General features: G+C 44.8%; 1 protein-coding gene across 1 annotated transcript in view; it reads left to right on the top strand.

Moving 5' to 3' along the window:
* Positions 1-19,248, top strand: part of ush2a (Usher syndrome 2A (autosomal recessive, mild)) — a 462,322-nt gene that overhangs the window by 247,868 nt on the left and 195,206 nt on the right. The window contains exons 36-39 of the mRNA XM_071365050.1: positions 237-398; positions 2,294-2,453; positions 14,283-14,445; positions 14,656-14,803. Coding sequence (XP_071221151.1) covers positions 237-398; positions 2,294-2,453; positions 14,283-14,445; positions 14,656-14,803 — 633 coding nt within the window. The remainder of the gene's footprint in view (positions 1-236; positions 399-2,293; positions 2,454-14,282; positions 14,446-14,655; positions 14,804-19,248) is intronic.

Genomic DNA, 19,248 nt, shown 5'->3' with positions numbered 1-19,248 from the left:
TATTCTCTTCCATTCTATTCTATTCTGTTCCATTCTATTTTGTTCTATTCTATTCTGTTCCATTCTATTATATTCTCTTCCATTCTATTATATTCTCTTCCATTCTATTCTATTCTCTTCCATTCTATTCTGTTCTATTCTATTCTGTTCCATTCTATTCTGTTCCATTCTATTATATTCAGTTTTATTCTGTCCTATTCAATTATAAAATGTAACGTCCTCGTCTGTCCCTGCAGTTCCAGAGGATGTGTCCCCTCCCAGTGCTGTGTCGACCCCCTCCTCTCTGGCTGTGTCCTGGGGTCCCCCTGCCAGACCCAATGGCCTCATCACTGATTACCTGTTATACCACAATGGACAACTACTCTACCAAGGGAACAACACACACCTCAATATCACTGGTGAGAGGAGAGAAAGACAGAGAGAGAGAGAAGAGAGAGAGGCAAGAGAGTGAGGGAGAGAGTGAGAGAGAGAAGAGACAGAGAGAGAGAGAGAGTGTGCGTGTGTGTGTGTGTGTGTGTGGATAGTCCTGCCACTGCTTCCCTGTCAGTGCAGAGGGATGAGTGCTACATGAAAGAGGAAAGAGTGAAGAAAAACTAAATGAAAAGGGGGATTAGCATTTGAAAGAGACAGAGCATCTCTAACTTGCCAGGGGAATAACACACACACACATAGACACACACACACACACACACATAGACACTCACACACACTCTCTCTCTCTCACACATACACACACACACACACACACACACACACTCACACACACTCTCTCTCTCACACACACACACACACACACACACACACACACACACACACACACACGCATAGACACTCACACACACACTCTCTCTCTCACACACACACACACACACACACACACACACACACACACACACACACACACACACACACACACACACACACACACACACACACACACACACACACACACACACACACACACACACACAGACACTCACACACACTCTCTCTCTCACACACACACACAGTATGATGTGCTGTTAATAGTGAGTGGTAGTAGTGGAGACTGGTATTATCAGTAATGTGGTAATACAGTGTGTCTGATGTTCATAGTGATTATGAGGATTATGAGTGTGGTAATTATATGGGATTAATGCCATTAAAGACACAGAGCTGTATTACAGTCATCTCCGACACAGTATCATGTTTAACTGTTATAGACAATACAAATGTATGCACTAAAAGAAAAGAAAAACACTTCACCTATACTTAATGTAAAGATAATAAATTAACAAATTATAGCTACAATTGGCTGTATGTCAGAAGTCCGTCCAGAGTTTAGGAGGGAAGGAGAGATGTAAGCGTGTTTCCCACCAGATTTGGGATCTGTTTTAAGGTAGATTTCTCTATGCGGCCCCATTCTCTCTTCCCCTATAGTTATCTTCCTCTCATTCCTTCCATCTCTTACCCACCCTATCTTCTCTCCTCTGTCTGATTGTGTGTGTGTGTGTGTGTGTGTGTGTGTGTTGTCAGAGCATTGTAGTGGACCCCCTGCTGAGAGTTTGGATTCCCTGCCATTCGTTTCTCCTTTCTCTCTCCCGTTCTAATTTGTTTCTTCTCTCTGCTCTCCCTTCTCTGCTCTCTCCCCTTCCTCCTCTCGCTCTCCTCCTCTCTTCCTTCTTTTGTTCTCCTCTTTCCCTCCTGTGTCCAATTCTCTACCCTTTCTTTCTCCCCCTTCCTCCTTTCTCTCATCTCCTCTCACCCCCCTTCCTCTCTGACTGCAGAGTATTTCCTCAGCGTCTCTTTGAAACACAAAGCTCTCAGTCAGGTGCCCTGCTTCCTGCCTAACACTACAAATAACCAACAAATCCGCCCACTGTGGGCTCGCTCTGTGTGTGTGTGTTTGCGTGTGTGTGTAAGTGCGTGTGTGTGTATGTATACAACCCCTTGTCCTATTCCCTATTGTGGAAATCATGAAGGGTGGTATAGTGTCTGCAGACTGAAAACATGTATGTCTCTGCTTTATTTTGGACTTTCAGACCATGTCTCTGTCAGCCTGATCACTACAAATACAGTTTGATTTCAGACGTTTAAAAAGGTATTGAAAAAGCAGTGATAATAGTTGATGAAACTTGATGGTATGAGGTCGGTTGATTTGCAGAGCCTTCCCCAAACTACGTTTTGTGTTTTTGCCCTAACACTACACAATAAACGGTCATCCATAATACGTTGAATTCCGAAGCTCTGAGATCCTGTTGCTTTCTGTATGAACCATTTTGAAGCGTCTGTTAAAAACTTGTGTGTGTTGCAGGTTTAGGTGTGTATTCTCCCCATATGTTCGTGCTAAGTGTGTGTACGGTGGCGGGCTGCTCTAACAGCTCCCAGGTCACCCTGCTCACCTCCCAGCAGCCACCTGGAGACATGGAGCCTCCCAGCCTCACCGTGCTAGACTCCCGCACCGTCTACATACAGTAAGTACACACACACCTCTACTGAGTAGTACACACACACATCTCTACTAGCACTGCACAAATCAAATCAAAGTAAAAATTTTGGCGTACACAGATGATTTCGCAGGTGCAGCAAAATACTTGTGTTTCTAGCTCCAACAGTGCAGTAATACCTAGCAATACAAAAAATACAACACATACATAATCCAGAAAAATAAACACATCTAGAAATTAAGAAATATCAGAACGAGCAATATCCGGAATAAATATATATACAGTGCCTTGGGAAAGTATTCAGACCCCTTGACTTTTTCCACATTTTGTTACATTACAACCTTATTCTAAAATGGATTAAATGTTTTTTTGCCCCTCAGCAATCTACACACAATACCCCCTAATGACAAAGTGAAAACAGGTTTTTAGAAATGTTTGCAAATGTATAAAAAATGTAAAATAAGAAATACCTTATTTACATAAGTATTCAGACCATTTGCTATGAGACAGAATTGAGCTCAGGTGCATTGTGGTTCCATTGATCATCCTTGAGATGTTTCTATAACTTGATTGGAGTCCACCTGTGGTAAATTCAATTGATTTGACATGATTTGGAAAGGTACACACCTGTCTATATAAGGTTCCACAGTTGACAGTGCATGTCAGAGCAAAAACCAAGCCATGAGATTGAAGGAATTGTCCGTAGAGCTTCGAGACAGTATTATGCAGGATTGAAGGTCCCCAAGAACACAGTGGCCTCCATCATTCTTAAATGGAAGACGTTTGGAACCACGAAGACTCTTCCTAGAGCTGACCAAACTGAGAAATTGGGGGATAAGGGCCTTAGTCAGAGAGGTGACCAAGAACCCGATGGTCACTCTGACAGAGCTCTAAAGAACCTTCCAGAAGGATAACCATCAGCACTCCACCAATCAGGCATTTATGGTAGAGTGACCAGACAGAAGCCACTCCTCAGTAAAAGGAACATGACGGCTTGGAGTTTGCCAAAGGCACCTAAAGACTCTCAGTCCATGAGAAACAAGATTCTCTGGTCTGATGGAACCAAGATTGAACTCTTTGGCCTGAATGCCAAGTGTCACCTCTGGAGGAAACCTGGCACCATCCCTACGGTGAAGCATGGTGGTGGCAGCATCATGCTGTGGGGATGTTTTTCAGCGGCAGGGACTGGGAGTCTAGTCAGGATCAAGGCAAAGGTGAATGGAGCAAAGTACAGAGAGATCCTAGATGAAAACCTGCTCCGAAGCGCTCAGGACCTCAGACTGGGGCGAAGGTTCACCTTCCAACAGGACAACGACTCTAAGCACACAGCCAAGAAAACGTAGGAGTGGCTTCAGGACAAGTCTCTGAATGTCCTTGAGTGGCCCAGCCAGAGCCTGGACTTGAACCCGATTGAACGTCTCTGGAGAGACCTGAAAATAGTTGTGCAGCAACACTCCCCATCCAACGTGACAGAGCTTGAGAGGGTCGGCAGAGAAGAATGGGAGAAACTCCCCAAATACAGGTGAGCCAAGCTTGTAGCGTCATACCCAACAAGACTCGAGGCTGTAAATGGTGCCAAAGGTGCTTCAACAAAGTACTAGGTAAAGGGTAGGAAAACGTATGTAAATGTGATATCTCCATTTTATTTTATATAAATTAGCAAACATTTCTAAAAAACTGTTTTTAAACCTGTTCAGGAAGTATCTTGAATGTCTATGTGGAGATGTTGTTTATAGATTCTGTATAGGAATAGGTGTGTAACTGCTCCATACACACCACTGAGGTACAGCATAGGGATGTGTGTGTGTGTGTGTATCTCTGAGCAGGGTATTATAGCCATAAACAACTCTCCATGTCATTGAATATGACACCTTTAGAAAGACTGTGGCCGTATAGGTAGATAGATGGCTTCAGACTACATGGCATTGACTGTCCTCCAACGAGAGAGAGAGAGAGAGAGAGAGAGAGAGAGAGAGAGAGAGAGAGAGAGAGAGAGAGAGAGAGAGAGAGAGAGAGAGAGAGAGAGAGAGAGAGAGAGAGAGAGAGAGAGAGAGAGAGAGACTGTATGAGTCTCTATATTATAGAGTGTGTGTGCCATTAGAGCCCCTGACCACCATCACTTAAGACCCACAGCAGGAGAGCAGCGCGCCACACACCGGAGAGAGGGTGGAGAAGAGAACAGCAGAGGGTGAATGAATAAATCAGAATAGAGAAGAGTGTATGCAGACGGTAGGTTAGGGTGAGAAACACTGATCTCCCTCTCAGGGAAATGTCAGCACTTTACTGATGACCACACAAGGTAAAAGGTAGGGGTGTGAACATTAAAACCGTTACACGAAGTTGGGATCCTTAACATTAAGAAAAATGAATAACCAAAAAACAACATTAATATCAAAGTGCAGTTATCACAAAACATTATTTTCTGAGAGGAAGAGGCAAGAGGCAAACAAGATACACAGTTTACCAAGATATACATTGCCTTCGGAAAGTATTCACACCTCTTGACTTCTGTTGTTACAGCCTGAATTTAAAATAACAATTTAGATGTTGTGTCACTGGCCTACACACAATACCCATAATGTCAAAGTGGAATAATGTTTTTCAAAAGTTGTACAAATTAATAAAAAATGAAAAGCTGAAATGTCTTGAGTCAATCAGTATTCAACCTCTTTGTTATGGGAAGATTCAATAAGTTTAGGAGTAAAAATGTGCTTAACAAGTCACATAATAAGCTGCATGGACTCAATCTGTGTGCAATAATAGTGTTTAACATCATTTTTGAATGACTACCTCATCTCTGTACCCCAAACATACAATTATCTGTATGGTCCCTCAGTCGAGCAGTGAATTACAACCACGGGTTCAACCACAAAGACCAGGGAGGTTTTCCAGTGCCTCGCAAATAATGGAACCTATTGGTAGATGGGTAAAAAAAAACGGACATTGAATATCCCTTTGAGCATGGTGAAGTTATTAATTACACTGTGGATGGTGTATCAATACACCCAGTCACTACAAAGATACAGATGTCCTTCCTAACTCAGTTGCCGGAGAGGAAGGAAACCGATGGTGATTTTAAAACAGTTACAGAGTTTAATGGCTGTGATAAGAGAACACTGAGAATGGATCAACAACATTGTAGTTACTCCACAATACTAACCTAATTGACAGAGTGAAAAGATGGAAGCCTGTACAAAATATAAATATTACAAAACATGCATCCTGTTTGCAACACGGCACTAAAGTAATACTGCAAAACATGGGGCAAAGCAATTAACTTTTTTGTCCCGAATACAAAGTGTTATGTTTGGGGCAAATCCAATAAAACACATTACTGAGTACCACTCTCCATATTTTTAAGCATAGTGGTGGCTGCATCATGTTAAGGGTATGCTTGTAATCATTAAGGACTGGGAAGTTTTTCAGGGTAAAAAAAATAAACAGAATGGAGCTAAGCACAGGCAAAGTCCTAGAGGAAAACCTGATTCAGTCTGCTTTCCACCAGACACTAAGTTTAATTCACCTTTCAGCAGCACAATAACCTAAAACACAAGGCCAAATCTACACTGAAGTTACTTACCAAGAAGACAGTGAATGTTCCTGAGTGGCCAAGTTACAGTTTTGACTTAAATCTCTATGGCAAGACTTGAAAATGCTTGTTTAGCAATGATCAACAGCCAATTTGACAGAGCTTGAAGTATTTTCAAAAGAATAATGGGCAAAGGTCTTAGCGGCGGCAGGTAGCCTAGTGGTTAGAGGCAGGTAGCCTAGTGGTTAGAGGCAGGTAGCCTAGTGGTTAGAGGCAGGTAGTCTGGTGGTTAGAGTGTTGTGCGAGTAACTGAAAGGTTGCTAGATCGAATCCCTGAGCTGACTAGGTAAAGTTCTGTTGTTCTGCCTGAACAAGGCAGTTAACCCACTGTTCCTAGGCTGTCATTGTAAATACGAATTTGTTCTTAACTGACTTGCCTAATTAAATAAAGGTGAAATAAAGACTCACAACTGTAATCGCTGCTGAAGGTGATTCTAACATGTATTGACTCATGGTTGTGAATACCGACGTAAAATAGATATTTCTGTGTTTTATTTTCAATCAATTTGCAGAAATGTCTAAATACATGTTTTCACTTTGTAATTTTCGGTTATTGCATGTAAATAGAAAAAAATATATATTTAATCAATTTTGAGTTCAGGCTGTAACAGAACAAAATGTGGAATAAGTCAAAGGGTGTGAAAACTTTCTGAAGGCTCTGTATGGGCACCACGGTTCTTTCTGCCTGCCCCTTCCTCTCTCTCTCTTGCACTGGCAGCATCGCATTAGTGGAAACCAAGACAGTCCTCAGGGCAGGCCTGGTTGTCACGTCGTCTGGGACAATTTTAGCTAACCCCAACCCTTTCCTAACCGAATTCTCTTAACCTGCCACGTTAATTCTCCTAACCTGCTGCGTAAGTTCTCCTACCTGCTACGAAAAGTAACTTCTGCTAGTCAAAACCGGCAGACCTACCTTGAGAATAGTCTTGGTTTCCACTAATGCGATACAGCCTCGTGCTAGCTCACCTGCTCTTTCTCTTCGCTAATGATGTGAGTGTGTGTTCAGTCTTCAGTCTGTTGAGTGTAGAATACCCTAGCCTACTCATTGATGATAGGCAATGCCTTACTGAAGTTGTACAGTAATGGTAGTACAGGTGCAATGCTTTACCATCTGAAAGAGACATACCGAGAGACCCACACCGTTGCTAGCAGCAGCAGCAGAGCTACATTGTGAATTCACGTGGTATTTTGTTCATTCTTATTCTTGTTTTAATGGAGAACAAATAACAAAAAAATTGCTGTTTTAACGTTAAGACATTTTTTGTATTTGTCACATCCCTAGTAAAAGGACAAGGAGAATACATAGAGGACATAGGAGTACACACCCATGCATACACACACAAAGCGAGAGAGATTTTTTTTTCAAGGGAGACTGGTGAGAGAAAGAAGTGGTGAGAGAAAGAAATTGAGAGGGATTAGAGATTAGAGAGAGAAAAAATAGTAGTTTTGCTGTAATTTGACATTAAAGATTCTATATCTCTCTCTCTCTGTTTCTCTCCTTTGATGCTGTAGCTGTGGCCTGTGAGCTGAGAGGTACTGCCTTGTTAGCAGAATCCTAATAGGCAAGGTGGAGGGATCATACGTGTTCAATATTCTTTTGTTGTGTTGCAATCTGCCTGTGAGAAAGGTTGAGAGGCCTGCCTGCTGGATATGCACAAAACAATATCAGCAGAAACACATTCTCCTCTCCCCCCCTGCCCTCGCTTGGCCAGCACACGCGTACCTACACAGGCGAGCACGCACACTTTTCTGTCCAACGTACGCTTACAGTACACACTACACACATCAGATATAGTTTTTCCTATGGCAAAATCTCACTTTGATACCCTTTGAAATTAATATACTGTAGCTTTTAATAGGTGTCAATTTCACATTTATATTAGCCTGTATGCATTTATATTAGCCTGTATGGTGTGTTTACTCTGGATTTCCTCCTGAGTTGTTTCTAAACAGCATTCTTTTTAAATAAATCAAATCATTGTTTAAAAACTCCTCTCTGGTTTCACTACCCACAATGATAGAGTGAATTACTGCCACTATCGACACAGTATACATGAGCTGAGTAATGTGATAGATTGGTTAGTCAGGCTAATTGTACAGTAACACACTCATCAGTCATACCAACCACTGGATACATTCATCACTTCTCAAAATGGCTCACATTGAAGGTGGTCCTAGGGGGCCGGGGTCTCTCCTGAGCCCTGGGCCAATTAGAAAATGTGTGGTCCTAAGGAGTGGTGCCTATTGGGTCTTAGGCCAATTAGAATTGTAAGTGCTCCTAACGGAGTGGCCTTCAATGGGGGTGTGGGCCAATTAGAACAAGAACACAGAAATGCCAGTAATGTTTGGGAAATTAATTATTGTTAATAACAGAAAAATATATGTGTCCGGTTTGGTACGTGTATTGTGTATGGTGTATTGTGTATTGTGTATGGTGTATGGTGTATTGTGTATGGTGCTTTGGTGTTGAGTTGGTGCAGTTTTTTATGGGGTGAGGTTTCACTGGGGTTTTGTTGTGGTTTTAAGTCAGTCGGGGCAGCAGGTAGCGTAGTGGTTAGAGTGTTGGGCCAGTAACCAAGAGTTTGTTCTTAACTGACTTGCCTAGTTACATTTAAAAAATAAGATGTCTCAATAAAGAGCATCACAAGTCAAGTCTCTCTGTCTCTCTTTCTCCTTGATCCCTCCTCAGATAGAGGTGTTGTAACGTCCTGACCAGAGTTCTTATGTGTTTTGCTTGTTTAGTGTTGGTCAGGACGTGAGCTGGGTGGGAATTCTATGTTGTGTGTCTAGTTTGTCTGTTTCTGTGTCCAGCCTAATATGGTTCTCAATCAGAGGCAGATGTCAATCGTTGTCCCTGATTGAGAATCATATATAGGTGGCTTGTTTTTGTGTTGGGGATTGTGGGTGGTTGTTTCCTGTCTCTGTGTTTTGTCTGCACCAGATAGGTCTGTCTCGGTTTTTTCACATTTGTTATTTTGTATGTTGTTTGTAGTGTTTCACTTGTTCTTTAATTAAACATGTTGAACACTAGCCGCGCTGCACTTTGGTCCTCTCCTTCACCCCTGGAAGAAAGCCGTTACAGAACCACCCACCAAACCCGGACCAAGCAGCGTGGCAACAGGCAACAGCGACAGCAGCAGCGGCAGCAGCAGCAGCAGCGGGAGCTAGCAAGGCAGAGTGGCTGGAAGCCCGAGAGGCTCCCCCAAAAATGTCTTGGGGGGGTACACGGGGAGTATGGCTGGGTCAAGTGGGAGATTTGAGCCAGTTCCCCGTGCTTACCAGAAGGAGCAGTGGGCTAAATTGAGGTACGAGTCGGAGAATGTGGAGGAGTTATTGGACAGATTGGAGGAAAGTGAAAGGATGGGAGATTATGAGACATTTGATGAGTTGTTGGTGATATTGTGGGAGAGCGAAGAGAGAGAGATGTTGGTTTGGCGTAGTATACACGGTACTCGCCCTGAGGTGTGTGATTACCGTGGAGAGCGTGAGTACGGGCAGACACCGTGTTATGCGGAAGAGCGCACGGTGTCTCCTGTACGTGTGCTTAGCCCGGTGCGGGTTATTCCACCTTCCCGCACTGGACGGGCTAGATTGGGCATTGAGCCAGGTGTCATGAAGCCGGCTCAACGTATCTGGCCTCCAGTACGTCTCCTCGGGCCGGCATACATGGCACCAGCCTTACGCATGGTGTCCCTGGTTCGCCAACACAGCCCAGTGCGGGTTATTCTACCTCCCCACACCGGGCGGGCTACGGGGAGCATACAACCAGGTAAGGTTGGGCAGGCTCGGTGCTCAAGGGAGCCAGTACACCTGCACGGTCCGGTATATCCGGCGCCACCTTCCCGCCCCAGCCCAGTACCATCAGTGCCTACACCACGCACCAGGCTTCCTGTGCGTCTCCAGAGCCCTGTTCCTCCTCCACGCACTCTCCCTATGGTGCGTGTCTCCAGCCCAGTACCTCCAGTTCCGGCACCACGCATCAAGCCTCCTGTGCGTCTCCAGAGCCCTGTAAGCACTGTTCCTTCTCCCCGCACTCGCCCTGAGGTGCGTGCCCTCAGCCCGGTACAACCAGTGCCGGTACCACGCACCAGGCCTATAGTGCGCTTTGAGAATTCAGTGTGCCTTGTTCCTGCTCCCCGCACTAGCCTTGAGGTGCGTGTCTCCAATCCGGTACCACCAGTTCCGGCACCACGCACCAGGCCTACTGTGCGCCTCAGCAGGTCAGAGTCGGCCGTCTGCCCAACGCCACCTGCACTGCTCGTCTGCCCAACGCCACCTGCACTGCTCGCATGCCCTACGCAGTCTGAGCTGCTTGCCTGCCCAGCGCCGTCTGAGCCATCCGCCTGCCCAGCGCCGTCTGAGCCATCCGTCTGCCCAGCGCCGTCTGAGCCATCCGTCTGCCCAGCGCCGTCTGAGCCATCCATCTGCCCAGCGCCGTCTGAGTCATCCGTCTGCCCAGCGCCGTCTAAGCCATCCGTCTGCGCAGCGCCATCTGAGCCATCCGTCTGCCCCGAGCCATTAGAGTCGCCCGTCTGTCCCGAGCCATTAGAGCCGTCCGTCAGTCAGGAGCCGCTAGAGCCGTCCGTCAGTCAGGAGCTGCCAGAACCGCCAGCCAGTCAGGAGCTGCCAGAGCCGCCAGCCAGTCAGGAGCTGCCAGAGCCGCCAGCCAGTCAGGAGCTGCCAGAGCCGCCAGCCAGTCAGGAGCTGCCAGAGCCGCCAGCCAGTCAGGAGCTGCCAGAGCCGCCAGCCAGTCAGGAGCTGCCATCCAGTCATGAGCTGCCCTCCAGTCATGAGCTGCCCTCCAGTCATGAGCTGCCTTCCAGTCATGAGCTGCCCTCCAGTCATGAGCTGCCTTCCAGTCATGAGCTGCCCTCCAGTCATGAGCTGCCCTCCAGTCATGAGCTGCCCGCCAGTCATGAGCTGCCCGCCAGTCATGAGCTGCCCGCCAGTCATGAGCTGCCCGCCAGTCATGAGCTGCCCGCCAGTCATGAGCTGCCCGCCAGTCATGAGCTGCCCTCCAGTCATGAGCTGCCCTCCAGTCATGAGCTGCCCCTCAGCCCGGAGCTGCCCCTCAGTCCGGAGCTGCCCCTCAGTCCGGAGCTGCCATTAGTCCGGAGCTGCCCTTCAGTCCAGAGCTGCCTCTCTGTCCGGAGCTGCCCTTCAGTCCTGAGCTACCTCTCTGTCCTGAGCTGTCTCCTAAATCATGTGGGGGCCTTGGGGAGGATTCCTAGGCCAAGGTCGGGGGCGAGGGTCGCCACTCAAAGGACGCTAAGGAGGGGGACAAAGACAGTGGTGGAGTGGTGTCCTCGTCCACCGCCGGAGCCGCCACCGCGGACAGATGCCCACCCAGACCCTCCTCTTGAGTTTTAGGGGTGCGTTCGGAGTCCGCACCTCAGGAGGGGGTTACTGTAACGTCCTGACCAGAGTTCTTATGTGTTTTTCTTGTTTAGTGTTGGTCAGGACGTGAGCTGGGTGGGAATTCTATGTTGTGTGTCTAGTTTGTCTGTTTCTGTGTCCAGCCTAATATGGTTCTCAATCAGAGGCAGATGTCAATCGTTGTCCCTGATTGAGAATCATATATAGGTGGCTTGTTTTTGTGTTGGGGATTGTGGGTGGTTGTTTCCTGTCTCTGTGTTTTGTCTGCACCAGATAGGTCTGTCTCGGTTTTTTCACATTTGTTATTTTGTATGTTTGTAGTGTTTCACTTGTTCTTTAATTAAACATGTTGAACACTAGCCGCGCTGCACTTTGGTCCTCTCCTTCACCCCTGGAAGAAAGCCGTTACAGGTGTCCTCTGTTCTACACTGCTCAAAAAAATAAAGGGAACACTTAAACAACACAATGTAACTCCAAGTCAATCCCACTTCTGTGAAATCCAACTGTCCACTTAGGAAGCAACACTGATTGACAATAACTTTCACATGCTGTTGTGCAAATGGAATAGACAAAAGGTGGAAATTATAGGCAATTAGCAAGACACCCCCAATAAAGGAGTGGTTCTGCAGGTGGTGACCACAGACCACTTCTCAGTTCCTATGCTTCCTGGCTGATGTTTTGGTCACTTTTGAATGCTGGCGGTGCTTTCACTCTAGTGGTAGCATGAAACGGAGTCTACAACCCACACAAGTGGCTCAGGTAGTGCAGCTCATCCAGGATGGCACATCAATGCGAGCTGTGGCTGTCAGCGTAGTGTCCAGAGCATGGAGGCGCTACCAGGAGACAGGCCAGTACATCAGGAGACGTGGAGGAGGCCGTAGGAGGGCAACAACCCAGCAGCAGGACCGCTACCTCCGCCTTTGTGCAAGGAGGAGCAGGTGGAGCACTGCCAGAGCCCTGCAAAATGACCTCCAGCAGGCCACAAATGTGCATGTGTCTGCTCAAACGGTCAGAAACAGACTCCATGAGGGTGGTATGAGGGCCCGACGTCCACAGGTGGGGGTTGTGCTTACAGCCCAACACCGTGCAGGACGTTTGGCATTTGCCAGAGAACACCAAGATTGGGAAATTCGCCACTGGCGCCCTGTGCTCTTCACAGATGAAAGCAGGTTCACACTGAGCACGTGACAGACGTGACAGAGTCTGGAGACGCCGTGGAGAACGTTCTGCTGCCTGCAGGATGTTCCTCCAGCATGACCGATTTGGCGGTGGGTCAGTCATGGTGTGGGGTGGCATTTCTTTGGGGGCCGCATACCGAGATGAGATCCTCAGACCCCTTGTGAGACCATATGCTGATGCGGTTGGCCCTGGGTTCCTCCTAATGCAAGACAATGCTAGACCTCATGTGGCTGGAGTGTGTCAGCAGTTCCTGCAAGAGGAAGGCATTGATGCTATGGACTGGCCCGCCCGTTCCCCAGACCTGAATCCAATTGAGCACATCTGGGACATCATGTCTCGCTCCATCCACCAACGTCACGTTGCACCACAGACTGTCCAGGAGTTGGCGGATGCTTTAGTCCAGGTCTGGGAGGAGATCCCTCAGGAGACCATCCGCCACCTCATCAGGAGCATGCCCAGGCGTTGTAGGGAGGTCATACAGGCACGTGGAGGCCACACACACTACTGAGCCTCATTTTGACTTGTTTTAAGGACATTACATCAAAGTTGGATCAGCCTGTAGTGTGGTTTTCCACTTTAATTTTGAGTGTGACTCCAAATCCAGACCTCCATGGGTTGATAAATTTGATTTCCATTGATCATTTTTGTGTGATTTTGTTGTCAGCACATTCAACTATGTAAAGAAAAAAGTATTTAATAAGAATATTTCATTCATTCAGATCTAGGATGTGTTATTTTAGTGTTCCCTTTATTTTTTTGAGCAGTGTATATTTACCCAGCTAGCACATAACGTTCTGAGAACTATATGTTGGTGAGAGTGTGGTTGTCCTATGGTTATTTTGCATACAACTTTCCGGGAATGGTACTTTGGAACATTCTCAGCTAATGTATAGTAATAACTTTCTTCTGTGGGAATTTCAGTACTTCAGTATAACGTTTCCTACGGGTTTCTTCATGGTTTTATTCTATTTAAGTCATGTTCTCAAATTGTTCTGAGAGTGTTAGGAAACTTTCCATAAAAAACCTAGAGTACCAAGAATGTTATTTAAAAACATGCATTCCGTTCTCAGAACGTGAAGAAAACTTTCCATAAAAAAACACAAGAAAACTTTATTAACATTCAGAGAATGTTCTAAGAATGTAATTTAATAACATATATATATATATATATATATATATATATATATATATATATATATATATATATATATATATATATACATGATGTTCTCAGCATCAACATAACCCTCTATCTTGTTAAGTGTGTTCAGGTGTGTTGGCCGCACCCACTAATCGGCCACACCTGATCTTAATGAGGGCCTGTTTAATTTAAATGGGCTCTGTTTGAATAGACTAAAATGAACAGCTGTGTATGCATAAATAACATAGCATGCTAGCTCCATCCTGGTGGCGCAGTGAATTCATTCCATGGATAGAAAACAGAAAGTTATAGGTTTGAATCTCACTGATGCTGTGTCACAAAAAAAAGAAATGTGTTTTCATGATTTAATGCCTAAGGAAAATAATTTCCACGTGTCCTATCTGTGCTTGGAGTAAAAAAAAGTTTACCCAAAATAAGCTAGTAGTGTTATTAAAAGTCTTATTGAAACATTCAGTGAAAGTTTTAAGGAAGTTATTCAAAAACCTCCAAATAACCTATAATTTCCAATCCCCGAGCGTTAATAAAACTTCCTCTCCCTCTCTCTCTCCAGGTGGTCTCGTCCTGAGCAGGTGAATGGTGTGTTAGAGTTCTACAGTGTGTATCTGTCAGTAGAAGGGGAGGAGCCAGTGTGTGTGTATAACAGCTCGGAACTGTTTGAAGACCACACCCTCCGTAACCTGACACCAGGCACCACCTACAGCTTCACTGTCACTGTGAGTACACACACGTACACTCTCAGTTATATATGAGGATTCAATTATACTGTGTCATGTGTTACATTTAATATCTCATTATTAAATGCATTAATGTTATTACATAACTTTTTGTGTCCAAACGAAACACTCACCTTTATCTTGTAAACCTTGTTTCCTGTGTGTATGCATGTTTATACATGTGTGTGTGTGTGTTTCCCATGTGTTTAGGCGTGTACGGGGGGAGGCTGTTCCTTCAGCCCCCCTAGCGAGGCTCACACAGAGGAGAGCACCCCTGAAAACATCCCTGCCCCCTACGTCACTCCTCTCTCCCCCCATGCCCTCAACATTACCTGGACACCCCCAGACACACCCAACGGTAAAGAGGTGGAGAAGGGTTATGATGAGGTCAAAGGGGGGAGAGGGGGGTGAGGTGGGAATGAGGAACAATTGATAATTGGTTAGCGTGACAGAGGAAAGATTCTTCATTGTTTACCATTGGCTGTATAAATTCATATTATATGTACTAGATATATAGTGCCTTCGGAAAGTTTTCAGACCCCTTGACGTTTTCCACATTTTGTTAGGTTTTACAACCTTATTCTAAAATGTATTTAAAATACAATTTAAAAAAAAGAAAAAAAAATTAAAAAATGATATCACATTTACATAAGTATTCAGACCCTTTACTCAGTACTTTGTTGAAGCACTTTTGGCAGTGAGGCCACTCAAGGACATTCAGAGACTTGTCCTAAAGCCACTCCTGTGTTGTCTGGGCTGTATGCTTAGGGTCGTTGTCCTGTTGGAAGGTGAACCTTTGCCCCAGTCTGAAGTCGCGCTCTGGAGCAGGTTTTCATCAAGGGTCTCTCTGTACTTTGCTCCGTTCATCTTTCCCTCGATCCTGACTAGTCTCCCAGTCCCTGCTGCTGAGAAACATCCCCACAGCACGATGCTGCCACCACCATGCTTCACCGTAGGGATGGTGCCAGGTTTCCTCCAGACGTGACGCTTGGCATTCAAGCCAAAGAGTTCAATCTTGCTTTCACCAGACCAGAGAATCTTGTACCCAAACTAGTTGGTCAATTAAAGGATCATAGGTGGAGGGGAAGTTGGACAGGGATGACATACTGAGGTACACACGCTTTGTGTTTGTACGTACTCCAGCTCGACACACTGACAGGGACATTTTGACAGTGCGAAAATGGGAGATGTTTACCAAAATTGAGGGAGGCTAGTCACAGCACTCAACATCTGTTCTGGAATGCTGCACACGTCACAGACACTTTTAGATAAGTGATTGTAAAAGTATTGTGAATATGGAGGGAGAGAGAGAGAGAAAGGGAGAGAGACAGAGTGAGGGACAAAGAGAGAGAGAGAGAGAGAGAGGGGGGAGAGAGAGTGATAGAGAGAGGGAGAAAGAGAGAGAGGTGGAAGAGTGATAGAGGTAGAGAGAGATATATAGAGAGAGAGCGATAGAGAGAGAGAGGGGAGAGAGAGAGTGATAGATAGAGAGAGAGAGAGAGAGAGAGAGAGAGAGAGAGAGAGAGAGAGAGCAAGAGAGAGAGAGAGAGAGAGAGAGTTGGTAAGAGCTTGCTGCTTCTTTAAGTGGATGGCAAGTGCTCTCTTTTGACTGAAGATGTGAACTGCAGGCTGGGAACACATAGGAGAGGGCTGCCTACCTCATTCACACACTCAAATATAAAGCACGTACACACATACATAAAAAGCACGTACACAATCAGACATTATTTGTTTGGTAAAGTTGACCTTTTTTAGACGTGATGTATTATAACAGGTGTAACATAGCTCAGGTACAAACGCAGTGGTGGGCCGTCAGGGCCTGCAAGGCCTTCTCTGCTGGCCTAAACATCATCAGAATATATATTTTTTTAAATATATTTTCCCACAAATATGTATTAAATTATTCCCCAGAGTAAGAGTTATACTCTTCATTTCATAGCTTTCCTCTTGGTTGCACTGCTTCCAGCCCCAGGTTGAGATTTGGAGGGCTGGTCTTTACGTTAGATCTTTTATCCAATCATATTCAGCCATCATGTGTTGCCAGGGGTCTAAAATCTGCCCTCAGGCCTTCAGAATCAACAGTGCGGGCGCTTGTAGCTTAAAGTGAATGGAAATTAAAATTTTGTGTCAACCAATCAGCTTTAGAGTTGGCTATTGTACGCCTGCTGGCTGGCTCCAGTGTTACACAGGAGCCAGCTAGCAGGCGTAGGGCGTCCACGTCTTTTGATTGGATTACCAATATTGAGAGGCAGGTCCTATGGGCAGGTCTATGCAGATCTAGGAAACTAAATTTGATAAACGAATTAATTCGCGTTCTACTGTTTTTTGAACCCACAATGGCGGAAGGAGGAGAAGATATCGATTTGGTCGAGGATATAATTATAACGCCATTCTCAAGACGAACTTTTCAAGAAAAGTTAGACATTGTAAGGAGAGGTCGCCCGACGCCACAAAGCCTGTCACAGGCGGGAAAGGGGTTCGTTCGTTCGCCACTTTCAAAGTTTCAACTATGAGCGCTGTCAATGGCTCACAGGCTCCGAGAAGCACTGCAAACTGTACTGCTGGGAATGCCTATTATTTGCAAGTGATCGATTTGGTGTTTGGAGCCACACTGGCTTTGCAAACTTGAGTTGTCTAACCAAGGCAGCAACGAGACACCAAAGTACGGCTGGGCACTTAGAAGCAATGGTGCTTTTGAAAACGTTTGGGGACACCAGAGTGGAGCTACAGCTCTCACTCGTCCTGCGTTATGTGACGGACACGGGAGTCAAGGAGCGATTTATCCGGTTTGAAGATGTGACAAGCGGCAAGCGAGCTGATGACATTGCCGCTCTTATTTTCCGTTTCTTGGAGGAAAATGAATGTAGTCTGGATAAAGTTGTGGCACAGTGTTTTGATGGCGCAGCAGTCATGGCATCTGGACTCAATGGGGTGCAGGCTAAAGTTAAGGAGAGGGCACCGATGGCCTTATTCATTCACTGCTATGCACATCGACTAAATTTAGTACTGACTCAAGGAGCCTCAAAGCTTAAAGAATGCAAGGTCTTCTTTGCCAACCTCAATGGCCTTGCAGCATTTTTCTCACGATCCCCTAAGCGCACGCAACTGTCTAATAATCAGTCTTTGGTGAGTAGGCATACAATGCATGTTATTTTTTATTAAATGTGTATGTATGTTTCGCATTTTATTTCGTTAATATTAAATAGCCTATATATTAACAAAATAAAATGGCAAATAGCCTATGTTGCAAATTATTTGTTTTCTTTTATTTTCAGTGAATAGTTATGTGTCTTTATCATCACGGTGAAACTGCTTTGGGTGCGACAATGCGCTGTTTAGTGAACACACTGTATTTATTTTTTGGGGGACTTAAAGCTCAAAGTTTGTGGACCAGAAATGGATAGAAGAAGAATATTAATATAACTCTGTTGCACTCGACTATGTTCTTGCCTATTAGTTGAACTGTACTGTATTGTACTCTTCCCCTGCAATTCTCTGAAAAAAATGTCAATTTCAAGGTGACGCAACGCCTGGTTATACTGCGTTTCTGTCTAAATGTATAGTGTCTAGAGCCATGGCATCTAAATGATGGTAATAACAGGTGGATTAATTCGGGTGGGACTGTGTAGGACCTCACTGAAGGCCCAGGCGCCAGGCCCACGGCACGCTACTGTACAAACGCTGACGATCAGTTATCTAGGAGACACTCTTATCAGAACAATGAATGGTGAAGTGTTACAACAAAGAGGACAGGATGTCTTAAAAAACAAAACATCACACGTAAACTTGCTCTGAGTTAGATAGGAGATCTAGTTGTTGGTACGAGGAATGCCATCCTTAGCAACACGTGTCCACAACGATGTCTGTATTTCTTGATAACAATAGAAAGATCATAAACTATGTGCAGTCACGTTATGGCTTGGTACATGCTCTTAGGAGAAAATACACAGCTTAAAATGAAACTCGCTCTTAATTTGTTCTTGACAAAATTGTACGGTAATCAATACTCTTACTTTAACAGCAAAAAGATATTTCCAAAATAAGTATGTTCGCTTTCGTGCTGAAAATGCTGATGTATACAAACAAATGTATACCTTGTTTTATTCAAACACTTTAATTCTATTTGTCTGCCAAATAAATAAATTTTTATCAAAGATCACACTACTTTTTGTAACCTTCCCATCAGAGTTGAGCTCAATTCAGAATGTTTGAATTGACTCCCATTCAACTCATGAGTTGAAAATAGAACATGAGTGTTTCATTGGATCTGACAGGTACACTTCCAGATACCAAGAATATATCACTTTTCTCTGGAAACAATGTTTATATACTCTTTTAACCTTAGTGCTTAGAATAGACCATTATATTTTCTCGACAAAAAATGCAGTTATATTAGACCCTTCCTTATATATTGTGTTTTGTATTCTAATGCCACAATCCGTGATTGGTACAAAGATTTTGCGGACTTGTACTTTTTGGATACAATGTAAACCCTATGACATCACTTATACTGTATATGCCTCTTGACCGTCGACCTACTGATCATCCCATTATAACCCCCCCCCCCCAAAAAAAATTGGTTTTATTTCAATGTTTCCAAACAATACAAATGTAAACAACCCATTTAAAACTTATTGGACAATTGCTCTGTCACTTAGCATTAGCCTAGCCTAGCCTTAGACTTGTTTACTGAAACGTTAGCTAAAACTCAACTTGATGCTGAAGACGCAGCTAAGCTAATGACAGAGCTATTCTGCACCAACAGTCCTTGCATCCAAAGCCCCCTTAGTGAATTTGACGGGT

This window comes from Salvelinus alpinus, chromosome 25 (genome assembly GCF_045679555.1).
Source record: "Salvelinus alpinus chromosome 25, SLU_Salpinus.1, whole genome shotgun sequence".
Lineage (NCBI taxonomy): Eukaryota > Metazoa > Chordata > Actinopteri > Salmoniformes > Salmonidae > Salvelinus > Salvelinus alpinus.
This window is presented reverse-complemented; position numbering and strand designations above follow the sequence as displayed.